We start from the raw sequence: 25,330 nt of genomic DNA on the forward strand, positions 1-25,330 counted from the left end.
TTTTTAAAACTTGCTCTCCTGAGTTTATATCTCCATCTTGGAGTTAACATTAAGAGCTTTTGTTTTTTATAAGGTATAATATTTACTGAATTCCAGATTCTTGCAATAAAACGTGTTTTAGAAACACAAATTTGCTTTTGTAGCCATTCATGAATTTTTTCATAGTATCTATACTTGAATTTTAAGGCTTCTATCAGCAGTCTTTCCAAAATATTTTATAAAGATTTTTAGACTTCTGAATGGGAAATGTTTGTTTGATGGAAGAGATGATAGATATAAATATTCAGATTTAAGTCGTATAATTTGACTCCTCTCTAGATTATGAAATGGAAACAAAGGATAAAACAGTTTCATAGTATTTTTATGTTGTCTCCTTTTGTGAGGACCTGCAAACAACCCTCTTTGTGAGGAAGTGACAATATTTTTTTTGTTTCAAAATAGTAAAATAACTGAATAAAAATGTCTTTACTCTTTTACTTGCTTTTTAATATTGCCCTAAGTAAAAGTGTATTTTATTTAATTTTAGGTCATCTAAGTTCTTCTTCCATATATCCTGTTTGTCGTGCACCATATCTGCTGGCCACTTCGTGTTCTGATGGGAAAGTTCGATTCTGGAGATGTAGAGTTACCACTGAATCATCAGCTTCTTCCATGCCAGAATATAACGCACACAGTGATGTTACATATGTATGGGAAGAGTGGCCATTATTGATTGAGGATGGACTTCTTAGTAGTAGTGCTATTAATGTTCCAGGAAGGCCAACTGAAGTTAGCTGTGCACACACAAACAGATTAGCAGTAGCGTACAAGCAGGTAACATCTAAAAATAGTAGTCTTTCTCAAGAATTTATAATGCATGTTAGTATTTTTGAATGTGAATCTACAGGGGGTTCTTCTTGGATTCTAGAACAGACTCTTCATTTAGATGAGATAGGCACCACGTTAGACTCTGGTGTTAGTATTGATAGTAATTTAATGGCATATAACCAACAAGATGTTTCTCTGTCTCATGGTGGAAATGTTATGCCCAACGCTAAGCACTTGGTACGCTTAGATTGGATGTCTAGAGAAGATGGTTCACATATTCTAACAGTGGGAATTGGATCAAAACTTTATATGTTCGGCCAGGTGTCTGGGAAAGTGCAAGAACAAAGTGATAAGGAGATTTTAGCAGTCTCTCACAGTGGCAGTATGAAGGCTACAACCCTTTCTGGGTTTGTTCTGCTGCGTTGTGTTGACTTGGTTTCATCTGTAGAGGGGTCACCTCCTTTTCCAGTCTCCTTGTCTTGGGTGCGTGATGGCATTCTTGTAGTTGGAATGGATTGTGAAATGCATGTTTACTCCCAGTGGCAATCTTCTAAGCAGGAACTAGTTAGTACAGACTGCGGAAGTATGCCGTGTATAACTAGCTTAATGAAACAAAGCCAATCGGCTGCCTCAGCTCTGCATCCACCAAAGCGAACCTTGACCAGATCTATGACCAGCCTTGCACAGAAACTTAGTGGGAAAAGATCTGCCTGTGATCTGTCTCTGGAAATGGAAGATTCTGGTCTTTTTGAAGCAGCTCATACATTGTCTCCCACTTTACCTCAGTACCATCCATATCAACTGTTGGAACTCATGGATCTTGGTAAAGTACGTAGAGCAAAAGCCATTCTGTCCCATTTGGTGAAGTGCATTGCTGGAGAAGTTGTTGCTGTAAATGAATCTGAACCTAATCATGATAAGAGGCTTAGATCTCTGACCATCAGTGCTAGTGGAAGTACTGCAAGAGATCCCAAAACATTCAGCAAAACTGAGACTACAGACTATATTGAAATAGACTCTGTTCCACCGTTGCCTTTGCATGCTCTACTTGCTGCGGATGATGATTTATCTCATTCCTGTTCAGAGAAGCCTAATAATCAGAATAGTCAAAGTAAAAAAGATACACCCAATGAGAATTATGAAGATCTCTTTCAAAATACTGTTATAAGTACAGATGAACTTGTTACATTTGATGCAGATGAAGACAGTTCGAAACCAAAAGTCATTGATCTTTCTCAGTACAGCCCAACTTACTTTGGACCAGAGCATGCTCAGGTTCTTTCTTGTCACTTGCTTCATTCAAGCTTGCCAGGTCTGACTAGGATGGAGCAAATGTCGTTGATGGCCTTGGCAGATACAATTGCTACTACCAGTACTGACATAGGAGAAAGCAGAGACAGAAATCAGGGTAAGATGTCTTTTCCCAGTTAAACATACTGCTATGCTTCACAACCTTTTTTGGGAGTTTTTCCTATTTTGGAATATTTTTGTGACCTGTGAAAAGACTTCATAGTTTCATAGTGTAGCTGGTATAATTTACTGTGCCGTTGCATTTACTGTTTTAACTAAAGTTTCAAGACTTCAGACTTCGATAAAATCAGATTTTGTATTGCTAACTGTTAACGCCAGTGTTAGTCTGTCAGTCCACGTACGATAATTGTTTCTAATTCATTTTTAGAGACAGCTTTCTTAATGGCCAGTATTTGTTGCAATATGTAGAGAAACTGATAAACAATTATGGATTTTTTTTATATGATAACACTTTTTCTTGCATTAAGAACAAATAACTTGGAAACTTGTATTTGAAATTTTCATCTTTCCCTTTCCTTAAAGGGAAGAATTATGAATTAAGCTATTATATGTATGAATTTAAAGCCTTACTCAGCAATCACAGAACTGTAAAATATTTCTTCTGTTAAAACACCCAATAGCTACTTCTAGTTTATTTGAAGTTTATTATAGTAGTTTATTTGAAGTGCATATAAAAATATTTAATTCCAGGTGGAGAAACTCTTGATGAATGTGGTTTAAAATTTTTATTGGCTGTTCGGCTTCATACATTTCTAACAACTTCACTTCCTCCTGTACATCGAGCTCAACTGCTTCACCAAGGTAACTGATAGGTTTTTTTAGATGAGGTGAATCTTTGTGATGTAGCTGTACATATGATCGCTGTGCTGTTGACATGCCTCTGCAGAATCAATGAATTATTGTGTTGGGGTTTTTTGTGTGTTTGGGTTTTTTTTTTTTTTAATTGTTCAATATGAATGTATGCCAAAGCAGAAAATATCTGTTGTATTTTAGGTACAGGTCTTGGAACTAAAAGTGATTTTTTTAAAACACTTTTTTACTTTTAGGTTTTTTGTATTTCCCCGAAAGATCTGGCTTTTCTGTATTTCTAGGACCACGTTGTTTCAATAACCTTCTGCAGGAGTAATGCAGTAGGAAATATAGTATGTGTTTACTCAGTTTTTTAGTGCATATTTGGGAAAAAAATCTCATACAGTCTACTCAAGAGTGAAATGTTTTTTCATATGCTTACTGTAATTACCCAATGAAATATTTCAAATAGTTTTCTTTGGTATAGTTTTAAGTAGTTCCAACCTGATACTGCAGATGACAAAAGGGATGGATTACATTAGATTTGGATTGATTAGGCCTAGTCAAATCTGAAGGGCTGGCTGTGATTGCTTTGTTACCCTTTCATTAGTCATCATGACAGTCATGCACCCCTCAGCTGCATCACAGATAAGAATTTGCTCTGACTGCCGCAGCAGAGCCCTGCTGAGTTAGCTGTCTGGAATACTTCTAGTTGAGATACTTGTGCTTCTGGTGAGCTCAGAGATTGGTGAGAGTAAGAAGTGCCTCCAAGGGATCTGTAGAGCTGCAGCTGAGTGCACCTCTGTGCAAAGAAGCATCTCCTGGCCCTCACTAGAATTGCAATTATCTATAGCTGGCTGTGCTGCTGCTTAGTAATTGCTGTCTTCCTTATGTGGTTTTTTTATTTTTTCCAGTTTTCTTCTGTATCTCTATCCTCAAACCTGTTTCCTACTGTGATTATCTGAAACTTTGCATGTTTCAATCTAAGTCAAAATAGTGAACCTACCTTTCAAAACTTTGAAAAGTTTAATCAGTATGTTGCACTTTATCATGGCTAATCTTAACGCCACCCACTATAAGTGTATTTTGAGCTTCAGTCAGTAACTGTTCCTTGCAAGCTTACATAAAGAATTTGCAGGTGAAAAATGCTTTCAATGCAGTGAGCTTTCTTTAATATTTGGTATGCAGTGCTTACAAATATTCTTAAATTTCTGTTGGCTTACCAGAAATGCATTTCAAAGTGTTTGTTTTGGATTTCTACCTTCTTCCCTTCTCCCTTTCCCACCTCTTTGACTTAAGATTCTGGATTATTTTATTAGTGAATCTTTCTTCTTCTTCTTTTTTTTTTTTTTAATGGCTTATTACATAGGCTTGTCTACTAGTCATTTTGCCTGGGCATTTCATTCAGTAGCAGAAGAAGAACTATTGAGCATGCTCCCTGCAGTGCAAAAAGGAGATCCATCGTGGTCAGAACTCAGAGCTATGGGTATAGGATGGTGGGTTCGAAATATCCATAGCCTACGGAAATGCATAGAAAAGGTAAACATAACATTCTGAAACAAAATTGCCAGACTTTTTTTTCAAGCACCTGTCCTCTGGTGTTTACCTTCTATTTATGTGTTTTAAATTTTCAGATATGTTCAGTGTTTCTGAATGTCTTGTGCTGTATTTTTTTGTACACTTGGTTTATGGTATGAATATGAACTTAGGTGTTTGATGTTTTTGTAGTACTTGAGGCTTCAGATTCCAGTGTGAAGTACATCTTGGGCTTTTAAATACTCCCATTTTAAAGGTGGCAGTGTACATTACTTATTGTGGATGCTCAATATACAGATGAAGCATATAGGGTTTTTTTACAGCAAAAATAGGAAACCAGTTACAAAGAAGATTCTCCTTTTACCCCACTTCTGATAGGTTTCTACTAAGACACTGTACATCTGTTCGCAAACCAATACATTTTAATGATAACAAACCCTTCTATTGTTATATTTTAGCTTGGATTTGGGGTTTTTTGTATGTATTTTAATCATCATAGGTGCAGCCATAAGCCTAGCCTCATTATCACTTGTTTTAAGCTCTTTGAAATGACAGGTGCATTGAGCTAGAAAATGACATGCACAAGATACTTTGACTACAAAGCACCAAGTGCTAAGATGGATCTCTCTGCTGAAGATTGAAAAGTAAAAGTAATTAATCATCACTTTATGAAACTTACCTGCCTTGCAATTAAGAAATTCCAAATATTCTGGGCCTGCTTTAAGGTTACCTTACATGGGTCCTGGACTAGTCTTGCAGCCACTTACCCCTTTTTCCTTTCCAACCTCCAAAAGTAATCTCCTGTAAACAACTTCTTCTCCTGTTGTGACTAGTCCCAGCCTGTTCTTCAAGACTCCATCTGTCCTTTGATTACCAGAGCAACTAATGAATTAATTTTGTTACGATTTCAGATGTAGGCATTCCCATTAAATCTGCCAAAAAGCTTCTGGAACTGGAAAAGCATTAGCTAAATAATACCAAACAAAAATGAGGGATTGAAGCTGTGGTATCTTCATGCATTCTTATGTTAGACTTAGAGTGAGAGGAAAGATCCTGTATTAGAGACACCTCCCAAGCACTTTGGGGCATGGGATTCCAAAACCAACAAGAATCTCAGAAATACTGTGAGTCATTTACGTTTTGATTGGTTTTTGCTGTTGAACTGTCTTCACAGGTGGCTAAAGCAGCTTTTCAGCGAAACAATGATCCACTTGACGCAGCTATTTTTTACCTTGCAATGAAAAAGAAGGCTGTGATCTGGGGATTATACAGGTAGGAGACATGCAAGCTCTTACATGGTATTTCATAATGTCTGGTATAATTTCGGGAGAAAAATTGCATTTGGTGGTAATCCAAAAGAAGCACAAATTCTACCATTTTAACCTGAGATTCAATTTTTAAATTAATCACTAGATTTAACCAGTAGTTCTTGCATTTACTGAGGTAATTCAGTTGCTGTTTCTGAAGGTACATACTTCAAGTTTTAGTCTCAAATCTACTGTAATTGCAATCACTGCTTAATTCTTGCTTCTGAAGGACTGTCGGTGTATTGTATGGAATGGCATGTTATCTTTTTGAAAAGTTTGTTACAAATTTTACTTCTAAGTTCAGAGGCCTGAATTATGTCTCTTTCAAACTGGCATTTTGTAATATAATCAACATTGCCAACTTTTAAAAAGTACTATGTATTGTCACTTACTCTTGAGAACTCACCTGAGAAAAATGAGCTTTTTTATATTTGTATCTGCTTAGCTGAAAATACCATTAGTTTTTGTATACTAAAGTTTTTGTTACTTTAAAATATGAAGCTCCCAGTGTGGCTGAGAGCCTCTGTATTTCCTAATGAAAAGATCTGTGTAGAGTTCTACTGGCATCTGAGACAAATAAGAGTTGTAATGTATCTATTAAAATATGTAAGATTTTTATCAATTATGTTCAATTTGCAGGTCCCAAAAAGATACTAAAATGACACAGTTTTTTGGAAACAACTTTACTGAGGATAGATGGCGTAAAGCAGCATTAAAGAATGCTTTTTCTTTGCTTGGCAAACAACGTTTTGAACATTCTGCAGCATTTTTCTTGTTGGCTGGACACCTAAAGGATGCAGTGGAGGTAATAAAATAATAAACTTTTTTTTTTAATGTTTCAGTCTGTTATATTGTCCCAAACTTACAAATGTTTTGAATGTTACTTGCATTTTGCTTTAATATGACCCCTGAAGATTGTGGGATTTTTTATTAATGACAAATATAAAACCTTGATCTTTATGTTTTAATTCTGTTTTAGCTCTCATATTAGTGATAGTAAGAAGTCCCACAGTTAGTTTCTCCATAACAGTGTTAAGATACCTACCTATCATTAACTTGCTTTCAGGTTGTCTTGTCGTACATGAAAACAACATAGTTTTTCTTTAGAAGGTTCCAGATCTGAAAACGAAGGCTGTTTGGCAGTGATGTGGGTTGGCTATGAGAATCCCTTCACAAAAAAAAAATATTTCCTGGGTTTGTTTGAATGGAAAAGTTGGGAGGAAATTATTTGCTTCACTAATGAAGGGTTTGTTCTATAAAGCTTCGTAACCAAAACATCTAGCTTCAAGAGGTAGTATGTGCACACTAAAAATGATTTATTGAAGCCATTTGATTTCAAAGATCTGTTGTCATGTCAGACTTCAAATGAGCAAATTGCAAATCAGATCTTGCATATAGTAGTTGGTCGCAGCTATTCTGAATAGTTCCTGCTGATTTATTATGGAACTGATAGACCTGTTTACATTGGTCTGAACAGATTCATGTCACTTCCTGTCTTGTGATCCTTTTAATTAAAGTAGAAATTATAGTGTTTGATCTCGTGAATATATTTATTTTCAATTAGGTCTGCCTTGAAAAACTGAATGATATTCAGTTGGCTCTTGTAATATCGAGACTTTATGAGTCGGAGTTTGAAGTATCTAGTACTTACAAATCTATACTACAGAAGAGAATTTTGGGAAATGTGTTTCTGGGAAAAGATTGCTCAGGAAACATGCATTGTGACCCTTTTCTGCGAAGTATGGCTTACTGGATTTTGGAAGACTATAGTAAGGCTCTTGACACCTTGATTAAACATTCTGTTGAAGATGAAGGAGGTAAGAATATGAGTATTTTGCCTGTTAGGTTTGGTTTAACTATTGTTCATTTAGGTAGCAGTTTCTTAAAGCACAATCTGAATTAAGACTAAGTTCTGCACGGTTGCTCACTGCTGCTAGTAAATAGTTTGCTGTTCTAATGTGTGTGGTTTTTTGTAGTAGATGTGGTAACTGTGTTCCTGTTTTCCTGTATCCCATGAATGCATACTTAATTTGGCCTTTACATATGTGAATATCGGGATAATGAGAATGACCCTGCAGTGATGCAGCTGTTTTTCCAGTAGCAGCTTAAATTTGAAGAGACAATTTAACTTAATTAGTTAATCTGACTCCATCACAACCTAGGAAAAAAATTCTGATTGCACAGTTATGTAGCAGAGTCTGGAAGACATGGTGTTTTGTAGCTTTTAGTCCTTTGGAAGAATGATTGATCACAATGATAAACTGTCACAGAAGAATTTTTGGTATTTACTATGATACAAGGATGTCCGGGTGATGCCTGAAACAGTATGTAACTCTCCTAAAGTGATTCTTTGCCCTGATCATTTGCTAGCTTTATAGGCGTTCATAGAATCAGTTGTATTATTTCTGAAAGTTAATATTCTTAAGGAAGTTACATGATTCAACTCCCTAGTAGTTAGCATGCTAGCTGGTTTCAGTTCTGGATACTGAGAGAAACTTGATAGGGATAAATGAAGACTCAAGTCCCCAGAGTTGTGTAATTGATTTTAAAACCTGATTTCAGTAGAAGTTACATGCCTCAGGATAACTGAGCAGATGAGCGGTGTAGTGTTCAGTTGTTTCCATCTTCATCACACCCTTCTATGTAAAACAATTTTTAAATTTTACTAATTTTTCTTTAATCAGTTCAGTGGCTTGTTTGTGGTGTTTTGCTTTAATTTTATTACTTGAAAGCTAATCTTTCATGTACCTGTATTATCTGTAATTAGCTGTGCCATAACTCCTGATACAGTAAGGGTCTATCTCAGCTAGCCTAGACTCTTTGAAACCTGTGTGAATCATCCTTTGCTGATGCTCATACCTTTTCAGGGTTTTCCGATGTTGTGGTTTTGGACATGGAGAAAAAATGTGTAGGTGGTTCATTGCTGTATAATAGATTTATTATTACATAATACTGATTACTATGTATTAATGTTGTGAATTCCCTAGTTTTATTATAAATTGCATTTAAGAGATAAACAAAATAAAAATACTAATCCAGAATTTTTACAAAGACCTTTTTCTAAAGTAAAAATCTTTAGTAAGATGTAACATCTGATTGCCATTTAGCAATGGAGACTTTAGGAATCTAAACTGAACAGTAAAAGTGGTCTTGTTGGACTGCAGTAGAACTGGCATGACTGCAAGGAAAAGAAATGGCAGCTGGTTTAGATTAAAGGTCTTACCTACGCTCCCACTCAGACTTCTCTTTTTAGTAGTCATTAGGTTTGGCAATGTCCTCCCTCCTAGGATATTCAAATGATAAAAGTGAAAAGAAGGGTGCAATGAAGTAAACAATAGAATAAATATTAAGACAAAATAGCCTTCTGATGAACTTAGAACTTTGCAGATGGATTATTTCATGCAGAATGGTAGATTTTCCTCATGATGCAATATCTTTTCAGATGAAAGAAGTGGCTCATCAAGTTGTAACCCTGCAGTGTTTAACTTCTATAACTACTTAAGAACACATCCTCTCTTGTTGAGACGTCATTTTGGCTCTTCTGATACATCTTCCACACATATTTGCCTAACGGTAGAAAATGGATTAGCTGACAAAATCAACCTAGGTGAAAGACGGCTGTTTTTTACCACTGCATATGCTCATCTAAAAGCCGGTTGTCCTATGTTGGCCTTAGAAGTGTTATCAAAGATGCCCAAAGTTGTCAAGAGGTCAAAGTCATTCTGTAGGTCCCCTAGTTTAATGGATACTAGCAAAGATTTCTCACCATCTTCTCCAGTTAAAGAGTTGGAAACAAAAGACCAGTCTTCCAGTGTTGATTGGTCACAGCCAGTACTGAATAGTCTAGGTTCATCTTCAGACGGTTCATCAGGAAAACATTCAAGTTCAACTATTTCCTTTGATTGGAGCCAGCCAAGTATGGTGTTCCAAGATGAGCACTTGAAACTACAGTCAGACAGTGATGACAGTGATGAGAGTGAAGATTCTTCCCTGGTAATGAAAGAACTAAAACCTTTGAAGAAAACTGAAAAATTGTATGAAACAAGTTCTAGCTACACAGAATCTTGTAGTGTAGTTGATGACAAAGATATTCTGAGTCCATCAGAAGACATAATTTCAGCACAGCTAAAGTTTAGAGCATGCCTGAAAATTCTTACTGTAGAGCTTCGTACGCTGTCCACAGGTTATGAGGTAGATGGTGGGAAGCTGAGGTATCAGCTTTATCAGTGGCTTGAAAGAGAAGTAGTAGCTCTTCAAAAGACTTGTGATTATAGTGTGGAAGTAGAAGAGATGCAGTCAGGAGTTAACGTGATGTCAGAGGAAGCTACATTGCATGAAAACACTGAAGACTTTGCTGACCAGCAAAAAAATATGCTACAGAAAGATGACTTCCAGAAAAGACGTCAATGGCTTCTGAAATACCAGTCTCTCCTAAGAATGTTCCTTAGTTACTGTATACTTCATGGCTCTCATGGTGGAGGTTTGGCATCCGTCAGAATGGAATTAATTCTGCTATTGCAGGAATCTCAGCAGGTATGTGGGAGTACTGTCTCTGCTTCAGCTTTGTAGATTTTTTTTGAATGTGTTTCATGTTATTGTTGAAATTTTCCTGTTATACCCTGAACCTGTTTTATAAGTGTAATGCTGTTTATAACATGTTACGTATTCTGTAGGTTATGGGGTTTTTGTTGCTTAGAATCCCCTTCCCTGTTCAAAAATTCCTCTGTTCCCTTTAGGAAGCTGTACTATCACTTAGTTATATCTGTCTTGTTTTTAGGAGCAGGCGATACAGATACCTTCGAGCCCTAGCCCTCTACCAGAGCAAAGCTCCATACCTCTCCTATTTGCTTGCACAGCTAGTGCCAAAACAGTGGTGGCTAATCCGTTGCTACATCTTGGGAACTTAACTCATGATATATTACATGCCATAATAAACCTTGATTCACCACCTCATCCAGATACTCAGAACAACAAGGTGTGTATCTTTTTATAGTTGTTTGGGGTTGTTGTTGTTGTTATTGTCCAGTTTGCTGAATCTTTTTTTGACAGCGTGAAAGCTTTCTAATGTGCTTGCCTGTGACAAGTAATAAAACTGCGGAACACAAATATTTGCTGTAGTACTTACCTTGGGCTGAAATAATGTCCACTGGTTATTACTTTACTGTTGAGGTGCTGAGCATCTGGCTCAACAAGCTGAAGTAGATTGGCATCTCTCAGGACTGGATCCTTGCCCAAGATGATACCTGTTATGGAGAACATGTACTACACTATCAGTGTCACATCTGTCTTTATGACAATATTAACATTACTTCTGTTACATTAATAGTAGACTCTCAATTGTATGTGCATCTCAATTGTAGACCTAAGTAAAATTAAGTTTTTAAAGTATAAAAACTGTCAGCAAAGTGCAGTAAATCCAGACTTTTTTTTGTGAAGTGGTATATATGTTCATATAATAAAATATAGTCTGTTAATGCAAGTTAAATTTCTGTAAGATTTTATTTGTGTTTAACCTTGGACTGGAAACCAAACCTAGTGTTTGGTTATATCTTCCCTGAAGTTTTGTATGTGTTAGGTCCCAAATCATGTTTACTTTTACTAGGGTTTTCTAGAGAACACTCAAGAGATTGCTAGGTGTCTAATACAGACTTTGTTTCAGAGGGAGCAGATGAATAAATACAGTAAACTAATTTTTTTTTAACTGAACCTTTTTTGATCAACAGATTCTTTAGTTCTTGGGGATACATTGAGAAAAGCATCAGCTATGACAAAAGTACTGACCTATGTGATAGTGACTATATTTTGTGTGTGCCCAAGAAAACTAAGCTGCATTATAATTTTCATTCTGACCAAGGACTTTGTATTATGAGCCAATATATTGCTACTGTCTTAGGGTATAACCACTTACGACTGCTGTATAGAGGTTTAATATGTTGCTGTTTCTTCATTGAAAACATTGCACCTAGCGTTGATCTGTGATTATTGGTTGGTAGGGTGAGTGAGTGCTTCCCCATCCCCTTCATTGCAAAGTGAATTGAAGTGAATTCTGAAGAGACTGTGTCTTTGTAAGTTAGTTTTGCCATCAAGTGCTTATACCTTCTATACTCAGTGCTTGTTCCACTGTTAGAAATCTGTGTGCTTGGAAGGCTATGATACTAATCACTGTTTATCTTGAGTGTAATATATTCTATAAAACTTTGTCTTACAGATATATGTAATGCATACCTTAGCAGCGTCACTCTCTGCTTGCATCTACCAATGTCTTTGTGATGGCCACAGCTACAGGTAAATGTCTATACTTTTTAGAGAATGGTCAACACACTAATTCACTGCAGTGGTAGTATAATAGTGCACCAGAAGGCAGTGCGCACGCCTGACTACATCTATAAAAGGCTATAATTTAAGTAGTTTTAAACATAACTTTTTTTTTTTTAATAAATACAACATCCCACTTTTCTGTTTCACAGCTTACTTCAAGCAAATCAGTTTACTGGAACAGTGTATCAGACAGTGCTATTAACTCAGCGCCATTCTCTAAGAACAACAAGCTTAGAAGAAACAGCGACTCCTAATACATCACCTGCTCAGTGGCCAGGTATCTAGAGTTGATTTGTTTCTTCCCTCTTAAGGAAAACTTAATTGTTTGGTTCCACTGTAAGAGCATGTAGCTATGCTCTGAAATTTTCAGTAGCATTTGTAACAGCTGTGTGGTAAAAATAAGTTGTTGTAATAAAAATTTATCTTTATTTTTTAAAAGCTGTAAGGTAGCGATTCTGGTTATGCACCAAGTCGATTTATATTGTTTTCTCTTGCTAGAAAATGTCAAGGGGGCTTGAGTGTAAAGTGCAAGTAAACAAAGTAGGATGAAGTGTTGTCCTGTGCTCTACTTGCTCTCTCTGGAGGCAACAGATCTATCTCACCATTATTCTACTTCTTATTCTTGAAAAGGAATTGAAAGGCTCTTAGTTTGTGCTCCAGCTCAGAACAATTGTAACTTATATACAGCTTTTGGACTAACTTGAAACTATTGATGATGAGAAGTTTATAATTAATCATGTGGGTAATTCAGATAATTCTTGATGTGTGCTGGGATCTATGCTGTGAAGCTATACTGGTCACATTAGAGGGAGCGTAAGCTAGTTAAGATATGTCTGTCTGAGCTTCAGTTTACAGCACTAAGTGTAAAAAAAACCCATGCTTTCATATTACAGGATTTTTTTTTCCAATAAGAAGATTCCAGATTAAAAAAAATCTTCTGGAGAACCTTAAGCAGTTTTTGTGTTTAATGCTGTACTGTTTTTTTTTTTTCTTCTGCAAAATGCTCTGTCACTGGATCTACAGATTTTAGAGAGAAGCCAGATTTCTCCTTATTTCATTAGTTGCAGAGTTAAACTTGTAATAAATGAGGCAAGGCGTTGTTAGCAGTTGTGCTTTTATAGGTAATGTCACCTTGAACTGATTTATATTTTTTTTTTTAATAGCTTCACATGCTTTATGTGCAAATGGGAGAGTATGATACAAAGGAGAACTTTCTGGTCACTGCTATTTGTATTTTCACTTGTGTGCAAAGTGCACAGTCTGTCACAGTCGGAGCCACACCTACAACTTTTTGTGGGAGCATAAAAACTGCAAGATGTTTAGTTCTTGGGTGAAAGAACACTTGTCAGACAATGAATAGTTCAAATTGATACCTGTGATTTTTGGTTGGCTCTACCAAGTGAAAATATAGCATTTCAACTTAGATTTATAACTCCTGCATAACACTAACTGGTATAACAGGCACCACAGGAAAGTCAGAGTAGATTAGTATTTTTGTTTTAACTGTAAGATTGGAAGCTATGTATTGAATATACTGTGCACTGAATTAAAAGGAGAGAGTAAAGACCTAACCTTTTGCAAGAACTGGAGTCAGAAAAGAGTGAGTTTGAGACATGGGGGGAAGAAAGATTCATGTCAGCAACGTAACTAAATGTTGTATTGTAGAGTTTCAGTACCAGGGAGTGGAATTAAAGCTGCCAGTAAGATATATCCCCCAAATTGAGTGCTTTTTGTGATTATTTTTGTTCCCCTTCTCATTCTTGAAAGAGTTGCTGTGTATTTCTTTAGCTGTTAATCCAAAACATGAAGCTGAAAAGCTATAATAATCAGTTAAAAATAGATGCCATGCCATTTTCTCCTGGAGTTTTCAATTTCCTCGTAGTCTTTTTCTACACTAGAAGGTACTAAATAACATAGGTTGCCAGTCAAAATACCCGTGATAATCCAGAGTAGATTCTCACACACATATGTGCTTTTTCTTTTTTTTTTTTCCTCTTCCCCCTCACCCCCCTATAAACAGGAATAACAGCTCTAATACGTCTCTTGAATTCTGCTGGTGAAGAAGCTCAGCCAGGTCTCACAGTTTTACTTTGTGAAATTCTAACTGCGGTCTATCTGAGCCTGTTCATCCATGGCCTAGCAACACATTCTAGCAATGAGTTGTATAGAATTATGGCTCATCCACTTAATAACAAAATGTGGTCTGCTATCTTTGGAGGAGGAGCTCATACGCCCAGCAGAGGACAGCTGCAATTAAAGACAAAAACTGGTTAGTTCTATTGTATTACTTACATTTGTCTTCTGGGATTTTTGACAAAATGGTGTGACTGCTGGAAGCTTGCGAGTAATTTCTTTAAATGCAGTGAGAATTCAGTATGGCTTTATATGTGCAAAAAAACCCAAGGATCTAAAATTATTGGTATAGATATTGTGTAGTAGACAGGAGGAGGCAGAAGTGAGTGGTATTGAAATAGTTTCCAAGTAGCACAACTGCTGTAATGTGAGGGTCTTAAGTTCATCTTAAAGAGAAAATTTTCAGTACTATTACAGCCATTTTCAATGTTAATTTTAAAGCTTTCCATTTCTCTCATAATAAGAATATATTCCCATTTTACAACTACAGTATGTTTTCTCTCTTTGGCAGGTAGGCACTTCCCAATGCCTAGCCCACATCAGGTAGTAGTGTTCTCCATGGAATGCGTGGGATTTTCCAAATCCCTTACCGCCTTCAGTACTCATAGTCCTGCCAAACCTTCAGGCAAGATACTAGATTTAGTACTAGGCCTCTACATGCAGTTTGCTATGTGTGATTTTTTTTGCATACGTAGAAAGACAGAAAAACTTCTGTTTGCAAGCCATGACATCAAAATTTAAAGTGAAGTTCTGTAATTAAAGCAGCAATTGAATTGGGCCTTTTCAAAAAATCAGAAGTGCTGTTGTAATCTTACTATACTTCACTTGAAATCGATATTAAATATAAAATTACTTTGACCATGGTTTGAAAGGATCAGAAGTGTTTCATATCTTTGGAGAGCTGCTTGTTTTGCTTTTCGAATATAAGCATTATTATGCATGTGGATTTCTAAGTGTTCATTCTGTATGTTACAAAGAAAAGGTTTCTTGGTGGTCAGCTTTGATAGTCTGAGAACCCTTTAGGAAAGCATTCAACCTTCAGGTGTTAAACTCTAATGATTATAAATTATCCCAAGGTCTAGAATGAATTCTGTGATGCTTTTCTTTCTGGAAGAGGTTTGTGCTCTGTAATTTAGTTGGACTGTTATAAAACCAAGAGCAGCAATCCTACAGATTATCTATTTTTTAAAAAAGAAAGATTATGTAAAGATAAATTTATTTAAACCATGCTGATTTTGTGCGTCACATCTGAATATGTATATAAAACTAATACATACATAAAAATATGTATATATGTAACTAACTATATAATTTTTATTGTTATATTGTTATTATTGATATTAGATGAATGTTACATATAAGAATGCCTTGCCTTTCATTTAAGGACAACTAAAAATGTAGTCTAAGTACAGCCTTTGTCAGACATTATTTTCAGAGTAAAGATCAAGATTGATTTCTTATTCCAGATCTGATCCATTTTCTCTGTGGTATTGAATAAATACTTCATCACTTTATTAAGGCAAATAATGTTCACCATATCAGAATTGTTGGAAGGCGTAACTGGCTTTTGTTGGCAGTTATGTTTCTTAGGTGTTGGTAACTGAATTCTGAGGTGTGTTAATGCTGCTGCTACTACTGTTTTAAATTTATAATTTTTACATAGAAATGTGTGCTGAAACTTATACTAAATAGCTGTCTACTGCGTGTTTTTCTTTAAAAAGGATGTTGGCTGTCTGATGGCAGAGATAGTAAAACTTGCTGGAAGAATCAAGACTAAAAAATCAAGGGAAGAAAGGTCCTTTTTAAATACTAATTTGTGGGGATAATCAAACACTGGGAAAGGGGCCTAGAGGGGTTGTGGAGTCTCCATCTTTGGAGCTATCCAAAACTTGAAGGCCATCACTTCAGTAAGCCCTGATCTGATTAAGGGGTTGGACAAGTCCCTTCCAACCTACATAGTTCTAGGATTCTGTAGGTCTTTAATTTGTTTTCAATATGTATTTATCTGGAGCAAATTTCGTGGAAGAGAATTTTTGAGAAACATCTTTCTCTGTCACTTTAAATTAAAAAAAAAAGGGGGGCGGGGAGAAAGGGGAAAAAATAGGCCCACATTGAAGCAGTGGAGTCAGGTTAAAATCAAATATATTTTTGAGCCTTTACTGTGATCCCTTACTTTTTTTTTCTGACACCCAGAAACGAACACTGAGAAGTGACCAGAATGCTTGTTCCAGTCAGCTACGGCATGCTATTCCATAATAAGATTTAGCTGGTTTTTTTATAGCTTCCCATTTTGTTATGCATAACTACACTCTTTTCTCTTCAGTTTATTTTTAGACTTTTGGAAAATGTCTTTACTCTCCAATGGAGATCAAAAACCAAAAATTCTCAACATTAGAAGTTCTAATATAATAACACTATATGGCTGCATGTCTTCTCCTCCTTGCCTTTCCACCCCCAGTCCTTTAGCACTTTATCGTAATATGGATTTTGATCTTCAAGTTTCAAACTTGTTTTAAGAGATTATAGTATTATTTACAGAGCTGGCCAATAAAGTTAAGTGATTTCCCTTTCTGATCTTTGCTTTAGTTGACTTGAGCGTATAATAGTTTCGGATATAAAATTCCTCTTAAATAAATATGATCTTTTTTTAGACACAAACTAAGAATCAGGAACCAGAAAATAGTTCCTGGTAGTCCTGTAAAATCCTGGCCTCTGTTAAGAATTAGTTTGTATGAAAAACTATTGTTTTATTGGCTCTTTCATAGTAAAGATCAGACAAAGCATAGCAGTTCGAATGCTTTCTGGAGCTGCCTGATGTGTTATATTTTCCAGATGTGTTTCTTGGTTTTGCAGTTGCAGCAAATGATTTTGACAAACTGGGTTAGCATTTGAGAATTTAGATTGTGTCTTAAAATTGTGGATAGGTTTTGTTTTCAAAGAGGCAATCAGCATATGAAAAATAATGCTATTGTTGATAATAGCAGACCTTTTCAAAATCATATTTACACATAGTTTCTCTTCAAAACTGTCTCAGAAAACTGTTTTGTAATTATGTAGATTATGTAGAGATGGTAAGTTATCTATAATCCAGAGGGTTCTTGAGGAAAAGTCTAAATTTTGCTTTAACAGTTAGAAATCCATAATTTCATTTCATATATTCAATTATTCCATGCTACCAGCGTAAATTAAATGCAAAATTCCTTCCTAAATTTGAGTATTTTAGAAGTACACTTTATAGACATAAAGTTGTCATTTTGGGTTTCAGATGTAGATAATCAAAAATCTGATAATACTGAAGATGAGTTAGTTTTCTCCACTAATTGTTCTAACTTTCGAAGTAATTAAAAAAGTTGTAACACAAATATTTATATCTGACTACTTTTGTAGGGAGAAATGATAAACTGTCAGCTCTTACTGTGGTGAGTTTTGTCTAACATGCCAGAGGTTTTGAGAAAAAGATGCCTTGAAAATGAGGATATGCAGTCTTATGTGTCAGTCTTAGGCGTGCGTTCTGTTGTTACATCCTTGTGGTGGGTTGACCTTTGCTGGATGACAGCTGCCCACCAAGCTGCTTTGTCACTCCCTTCCTCAGCAGAACAAGGGGGAGAAAATAAGATGAAAACAACTATGTGGCCATATGGTATGAAATACCCCTTTGGTCACTTTGGGTCAGCTGTCCTGGCTGTGTTCCCCTCCCAAGGTCTTGCCCACCCCCAGCCCACTGGTGAAGGGGGGAAGGTCAGAGAACAGCCCTGCTGCTGTGGGACGCTGCCCAGCAGTGGTCAGAACACCGCTGTGTTATCAGCACCCTTCTAGCTACCAGTACGAGCACGGCCCTACGAGGGCTGCGGCGGGGCTCAGCCAGACCCTATACAATGCTCTGAATTAATTTGTAGCTTTTGCTTGCTTTCCACAAACTATTCTTCATATCATCCTAGAAGACATATCGCCACTACAGCTTATAAATGTTTGACTTAAGAGTAACAGAGCATCTATGCAGAAGATGAATTTGGTGTTAGCCAAGTTTTGCTTAGGCAGTTATAAAGAATAAGCAAACTCTTAGAGCTTTTGCATTTATGTACTTGCTGTACCTACTGTGAGGTGGGTTTCATCCAGAATCTAAAATAAAACAAAAAAACATGAACTTGCATTAGTAGTGCTTCATGCTAGGAACACTCTGCTTCAGGATAGATCAAACAGTGCTATGTATCTACTACTCAATTGCAATGTCAAATCAGAAACAACAGTAGAAAGCCTTCATATTTAGACTTCATCTCCAGGAATGGCTTAATCTCAGAACAGATAAAAGGACACAGATTCCTCAAGTTTTAAAGCCTTCCAGCTTGTGTAAGGAGCTACAACAGCCATGCCAAAGTATTCTTTTTTTAACGCAGGACTCCCTGCAGTATTGTTAGAAATGGAAATGTTGATGTCAATGTGAGAACAATTACCTTGAATTCCAGCTCAGAATTAAATTGCAATGTTTGGCTTGTTTTCTTACGGTATTTCAGAGTACCGAGTATTTCATTACTTGTGTGGCCTTTCTATTCTATATTAAAGTCTTTGTCTTCTCACTATTACTGTTATATTATTGGTTAATTCAGCTATTAAAACAGATTAGAAGTTTAACTTGAAGTTTTTGCACTGTGAATGGTGGAGTTATTTTGGTTAAGTAGAAGTCTTAGAGGATCAGAACAAGAAATGTCAAAAAAAAGTTTGTGTATGTCACCAAGTATTTTGTTGTGCTTATCTAGTTTTTTTTAGGAGATTTCCATTGACTGTTTATTGAAATGCCCATAAAGTATATAATGCCTTCAGAAACATCTGAGAGTTCAGTATAACTTGCTTTGAATATTCATTAAATGATGCATAAATACAACAAAGAATTTACAGTCTTGTATACATATAGTAATGAAACTGCAGCCTATGGAACTTAATTGCAATTGGTACTGTTGAATGCGAATTTACTAATTTCGTCACGGCCACACAAGCTATTGCTTGTGATTAAGCAGAATATCATGTTGAAAACTTAAGAATTTAGGATTTGTAACCTTGCAAATTGTTTTTAGGTTTGAAGTTGTAACGTCCAGCAGTGTAGACTTTTACCATGCTGCTGTTCCAGTTGGCTTTCATAGCTTCCCAAAATTACAGAAATCTGTGCAGGCCTTTACACTTGCTAAAGTAGTTTGAGGTGTTTCAAAAAAATCAGTATTTCTTTGTCCTGTTTCTTGTCATTCCACTCTTTTCTGGACTTCAGCAGTGCTGATACTTGTTGATGCCTGCCATCAAGGATGATTCTTCTGTAAGAGGACAACTATATAATTTTACAGCTCTTCATGAAGACTTGCATTTTTCATAGGGTTGTTGTGGTGTTGATGCTTCATGCCTGCACACAGTCTTCAATAAAATATAGTAACTCTGACTTGCATTTTAGTTTTTTGGGGAATTGAGAGAGATCTGCCTTTTAGCTCTTCCTTGGAAAGTGGACAACAGGTCTTTTGAATATCATTGCATGTCTTGGATCTTGGCAGAAATAGAAGCATTTTTCCTTGTCTGAAATATTCTAATATTCTTGGAAAATAACGTAAGATTTATATTGGTGTTATGAGTAAAATGGGACCACAGATAAATGTTTTGAGTGTAGAAGTTTTAACTAGAAATGTATGAGAAATTTGAAAGTGACTATAATTGATCTGAAATCCCAAATGACAGACTTTTAGTGAATTCGTTAAAGATCTCTAGAATGCAAAAAAAAGTTGGCATTAGTACTATGTATTTCAAACCATTCTAGATGGTTGTGCTTTCATTTGACTTAAATACTGACTTTTTGTCCTGATGGATAGCCTGCATAGTCTTAAAAATACAAAGAGTGATCCAACAGAATGGAAAAAGAAAGTACTGTTTTAATGTAAAGCATTTGCTTTTTGAATTCTGCTGAGAAAAAGAACCTGCAAGCATATACTTGCTTATTTCTGTATCATGCAACACTTGCTCCTTATTTCATGCCTAGTTAATTTTTTTTAAACAATTGCTAAAAAGTCATAGTGATGCATGTGCATGCTCTTTCTTAGCTGATGAGCTTTAAATAATGAAATGAAAATGCATTGTACTGCAGCTATTGTATTTGCGACTTTTAGTACAGGTAAGTGGATTTCAAATAATATCTCTTAACAGGAAGAAAACCTGATACAGTATAGTAGTGCCACATGGACTGTTAAAATTTTCAGTTTCAAAATGAAAGATGAGATGTTGTCTTCAGATTTTATTAGATGCTATATATAAATTATTTTATAGTTCAGCTGGTTGTAATGGTAATGGTAGTCTTCTTACATGGTCAAAACTTTTTGAAAATCCTTGGAAAAACATGGGGTTTTCCTGGTCCAAAAATGACCAGAAATTAAGAAGAAATTCTGTCAGCTGCTGTGAATATAGAGGATTTGCCCATTAAAAACAAAACAAAACAAAACCCAAACAACAAAACCCAACAAAAAAAGATCATAGCTGTAAGGTATAAAAACCCCAAAGTGTGGTGGTGTGTTTTGTGGTTTTTTTTTAAATCAGCTTAAATCTTACCTCCCTTAGGGTTTACAGTTGGCTCAGTTTGTGTTATGAGAATGCAAGTCTAGTACAACTGTTCTTAAATGAGCACTGATTTTCTTTTGTGCAGTGTTAGACCTTCTGTTTTCAAGTGATTGAAGTACCTGTAAGAGTTTTGGAGGAAATAGTCTTTCAAGCATCAGTGAAGAGCAGAAGTCTCCTGTGGATAAAACATGTCAACAAAAAAAAACCAAAAAAAAAAAAAGGGTATAGGAAATACTCCTTTGTAGTAGTTCACTCCAGGTGTGCATGGGGATGCTGGCTTTTTTTGTGCCATCCACACCATTATTAACAGGAGAAAGTTAATTTCAGAAGCTTCAGTGGAGTTTAGTTTTGTGGGCCCTTGGCAGCAGAAGTGATTAAGGAAGGTTAAAACAATAAAGAACTCATTTGTGTTCATGATGTTTGTATTAGTTCATCCTTGTAACCTGTCTGGCCCAATGTGTTGATGCTTGAACTCAATGACAGGGATATCTAATCTCTAGGTCAGCCCTTCTAGCCTGCAGATTGCTTTCTTGGAGTCTATTTATTACTGCTGTTAGATCAGCCAAGGACCTCAAATTGCAAGGCAACCCATATTCCCCTTTACTTAAGAGATGTGTAGATGAGATCTTTTATGACTAGCTGCCTAGTCTCATTATTGCTTTGTGTGAAACAAAAAACCCACTTAAACAAGAAACAACCAAGAAATTTTTCTATACTTTTATTGCCCAACTGTGGGGTTTTTTGCGTTTAAAAAAAAAAAAAAAAAGACTGTGGTGGGGTGGAACTTTTAGTGTGTTCTGTGATTCCTTTGGGTGATGCTATAGGTTTCAAAGCTTCAGTGGAGAAGGGAGATTTTGAAAAGCTTAAGAAAAAAATAAATGTTCTGTACTCGGTTTAATAGGTATTGCAAGCTTTTGGGACTTCAAAGGATAGTTCAGAGAATCATCTCCCTTTCAGTCTTAGTGGTTTAGCTCTCTGTGTTTTACCTGTCTTGAACCTATTTAATTATTTTGTTATAGAAACTAATCTCCATGCATTACGTGTATCTATCTAAAAATAAAAAAATTGTAACAGATTAGGAAATGGATTCAAATGCATTTTGTCTTTAATGGAAGGTGAAAATGAAGGCCATGTTGTGAATGTTGTGATAAACCTCCAAATATGATTCCCTTTCCCCCTTGTCTCCACTTCAGAAGTGTTCCGGAGAGCCAGAACACTTAACTTACTGCTCAGGGCCTGTGACAATCTGTATCATTCCCCCTCTACTAACAGAAAGGCTGTACTAGAATACAATTTACCTACCAAGATCCGGAATGATTTCAGATTATCAGATGGCTATGTGAGCCTCTTTTTAAGTAAGCCATTACTTTTTCCGTATTTATGAAGTTGATACTCTTCAATTAACAAGAAATTATAAGGGATCTGAAATGAGACTTGTTCATTAATTTATGACATAACTACACGAAGATATTTCTGATAGCTTGGATAAGCTGTTTCCTTAAGTACTCTAATCATCAAGAATGTAATTCAAATAAGTCTCTCAGACATCTCTTATTCTGACAAAAGTCAATGTTGGGGGAAGTGAGGGGACCCCTCAGCTTCTAGGAGTTAGTGTTAGTGGAAATAAGTAGTCCTTCCCTGTTTGATAAGGTATATATCAGATTGTATTAATTAAAGTGGGATCTTTTTTATATGCTGGAGAAATATATTGTCAGGACATAGGGATTTATCAGAACTGTATCATTTAGAAAAGAGTACAGACCTCCTCTGGAAGGAGGCAAAGTTAAAACTCGGAGTAGGAATGGCAAGCTTAGATATTTGCACCATATATTCTGAAAGAAGATACTTGGCTTGTGTTAAAAAACAAGCACAATCAGTGTCAGTGGTGCTTATTAAAGTAATTTAGTTTTGCAGTGTTGTTTCTGGAGCAACAGTATTTGCCATCTTTGTTATAGGAAGAAAGCTTCTAATGCAGTTACTAGGGTAGTTCATTATTTGTGCAGGGGGGTTGCTGCCTCTGCAGTTCTAGTTATGTGTTAGTTTGGAATATTTGAGTATTAATGTTCTCTATGCTCATTTACTACAGATCAAATTTTAAAAACTTGTAATGAGGAAGACTTTTACTTTCTGTTATAAATCCTCTTATTTAAACCATCAGGGAAGTGAAGCAGACAGTTTAAAGCAACATACTGTATTTTCTTCCTGTGTAGATGATGGAGAGAAACAGCAAAAACGTTACAGGCTTTCACCAAAAACCTCTCCAAAAGAGAGTTCTGCATTGCCTGCATTGCCGTTGGTAGACCAGGAGTCTCCATCTTACAAAGAAAGATTTATTCCTCCTGAGCTTAGCATCTGGGATTATTTCATTGCAAAGGTAACTTTTTGCTATTATGACAGTTAAATATCTTCTTTAATTTCTGGAATGGTAATTTTTTTTCATCTTAGTCTTTATTCTAGATACAGATTTAGATGTTTGAAAGAAGCTGCCTGGTGTTATTACTTATATTTAGCTTTTTCTAGAACACTGCCTAGAGGTATTTTTGAAACATTTTTTCTTAAACAGTTGTTAAGAAATTTTTTTTTCAGATAATAGCGTGAACAAAACATGTTGCTTTTTACATGTTGCAGGGTACAAATGTATAGGTGATTGTGGATCAGCCATTTAGGTGAACAAGGGAACTTGAGAAGCTTTTTATCGTCTAATTCAAATGGGTGAAATGAACGTGTATACTTACTAGAAATTGTTATGTTGCCTTCTGTCAAGTCTCTGGCATGTCATTGTGGAAAGTTATATAATTGTATGGAGTTGTACAGCACATTTCTATATTTAAAATCAGCTATATCATCAAAATAAATATATAAGCAGTATTTTATGAGCAAGGACAAAAAAGAAATTGTGAATACTGAATAACACAGTAGGGCATGAATGGCAGGCTTACCATAAATACTGAACTCTGTAGGCAGGGTATAGGATTTTCTTGTTCTTTAGTCCTCTGAGCCCTTGGAAGAACTAGAGAGAATATACACTGGTGGTTTTGGCTTCTCTGACAAAGCTTGTGTGTCCTGTGTGTGGTTTGATATATCTGATATGAAAGTAAAGAAAATAATAATTGGAAAACTGCTAGTATTTTCATTTTCAGCATTAGAATATTGAATAATGTAAAAATTAAGTAAGCTGTTAAAATATGCAATGCTTATGGACAGTTAACCTTTTCATGAGGTACTCCAAATGTTACTAAATTGAGTAAGATGATATGCCTTCTTTTTTATACAAAGCATTAAGTATGATATCGATGTATATTTTAAAAGATAATTTAAAACTAGCTGTTGGCTGGAAGATACTCAAGGAATGTTGTTTAAAATTTTAGCCTTTTCTTCCACCACAAAGTAGAGTGGAATATGATTCAGAAGAGAGTCAGGAAAGTGGTGAAGATGATGAAAATATTGATAGAGATGTGTTTGCATCAAATTCACATAATCAAGAGCATTCTAATTCAAATTCATACAGGTAAGTAACTCTTTAGAACACAAGATGGCTGGACTTGCATTTCTGGCCTTTTGAGATAATACACCAGTTACTTGATACTTTATGGCAGTACATTATCCAGACTTAGTTAACTTGCAATTATTATTTTACTCATTAATACATGACATAGTGATGTCTGAATTCAAAGTATCTATAATAATCTAAAATACTGTTTGTAGTTTTCAGCAGTTTATAGAGAGGATTTAAAAATCGAAAATTAAAACCTAATTGTGAATAAGTGAGAAAAATTTCCTATAGTAAATGACTTACTGGTGCTTTCTTGTTAGTTGGTCACTGATGAGATTGGCAATGGTTCAGCTGGTACTTCACAATTTGAAGATTTTCTACCCTTTGGCTGGACATGATCTTTCAGGTAATATGAAAACACAACTCTGCTGCTTACTTAATAACTACATGTAAATGTAATGTGTTGAATGATATATATGTTGAGGCTTTATTTTTAGTTTACTAATTTTTTGTGATCTAGGAATAATTGTTCTGATAGTGTTTATTTTATAGGTATATTTATGAAATAACATAATTAAAATAAAAAAGGTGGGTGGGTAAGATGAGTGGGTCAGAAGGAATGCTCAGTAAGTGGCAGAAATCTCTATAATTTTTTTATTGTTTGCCTCTTAGTCATACAAGAATGTTTACAACATCTACTTCTTGGTGGAAACCCTGTAGGTTTTTGTAATTCAAGTTACATCATTCCTACTCCTTGTTTTATAGAATCATGGAGTGTTTTGTGTTAGAAAGAACCTTTTAAAGATGATCTAGTTCCAACCCCCGTCATGGCAGGGGTGTCTTTCACTAGATTGTGTGGCTTAGAGCCCCATCTGACCTAACCTTGAGCACTTCCAGGGATGGGGCATCTACAGCTTCTCTGGCAACCTGTTTGAGTGTCTCACTATCCCAATCTTAAAAATTTCTTCCTTATGTCATCTCTCTTTTAGTTTAAAACCATTACTCCTTGTCCTATCACTACAAGCCTTGGTAAAAAGTCTTTCTTCGTCTTTCT

General features: G+C 35.7%; 1 protein-coding gene across 8 annotated transcripts in view; it reads left to right on the forward strand.

The window, feature by feature from the left end:
* DMXL1 (Dmx like 1) overlaps nucleotides 1-25,330 on the forward strand; it is an 85,357-nt gene that overhangs the window by 39,236 nt on the left and 20,791 nt on the right. For 6 of the 8 annotated variants that reach the window (XM_040580686.1, XM_040580680.1, XM_040580682.1 and 3 more), the window contains exons 18-31: nucleotides 527-2,215; nucleotides 2,809-2,919; nucleotides 4,277-4,446; nucleotides 5,618-5,715; nucleotides 6,390-6,555; nucleotides 7,315-7,567; nucleotides 9,193-10,283; nucleotides 10,528-10,725; nucleotides 11,959-12,035; nucleotides 12,218-12,345; nucleotides 14,089-14,337; nucleotides 22,994-23,157; nucleotides 24,152-24,291; nucleotides 24,597-24,682. In XM_040580686.1, the coding sequence (XP_040436620.1) occupies nucleotides 527-2,215; nucleotides 2,809-2,919; nucleotides 4,277-4,446; nucleotides 5,618-5,715; nucleotides 6,390-6,555; nucleotides 7,315-7,567; nucleotides 9,193-10,283; nucleotides 10,528-10,725; nucleotides 11,959-12,035; nucleotides 12,218-12,345; nucleotides 14,089-14,337; nucleotides 22,994-23,157; nucleotides 24,152-24,291; nucleotides 24,597-24,682 (4,620 nt within the window). Of the gene's footprint in view, nucleotides 1-526; nucleotides 2,216-2,808; nucleotides 2,920-4,276; nucleotides 4,447-5,617; nucleotides 5,716-6,389; nucleotides 6,556-7,314; nucleotides 7,568-9,192; nucleotides 10,284-10,527; nucleotides 10,726-11,958; nucleotides 12,036-12,217; nucleotides 12,346-14,088; nucleotides 14,338-14,712; nucleotides 14,827-22,993; nucleotides 23,158-24,151; nucleotides 24,292-24,596; nucleotides 24,683-25,330 lie in introns of all 8 variants that reach the window. The other 2 variants (XM_040580688.1, XM_040580687.1) reach the window with 2 other exon arrangements.

This window comes from Falco naumanni, chromosome Z (assembly GCF_017639655.2).
Source record: "Falco naumanni isolate bFalNau1 chromosome Z, bFalNau1.pat, whole genome shotgun sequence".
NCBI classification, from domain to species: Eukaryota; Metazoa; Chordata; class Aves; order Falconiformes; family Falconidae; genus Falco; species Falco naumanni.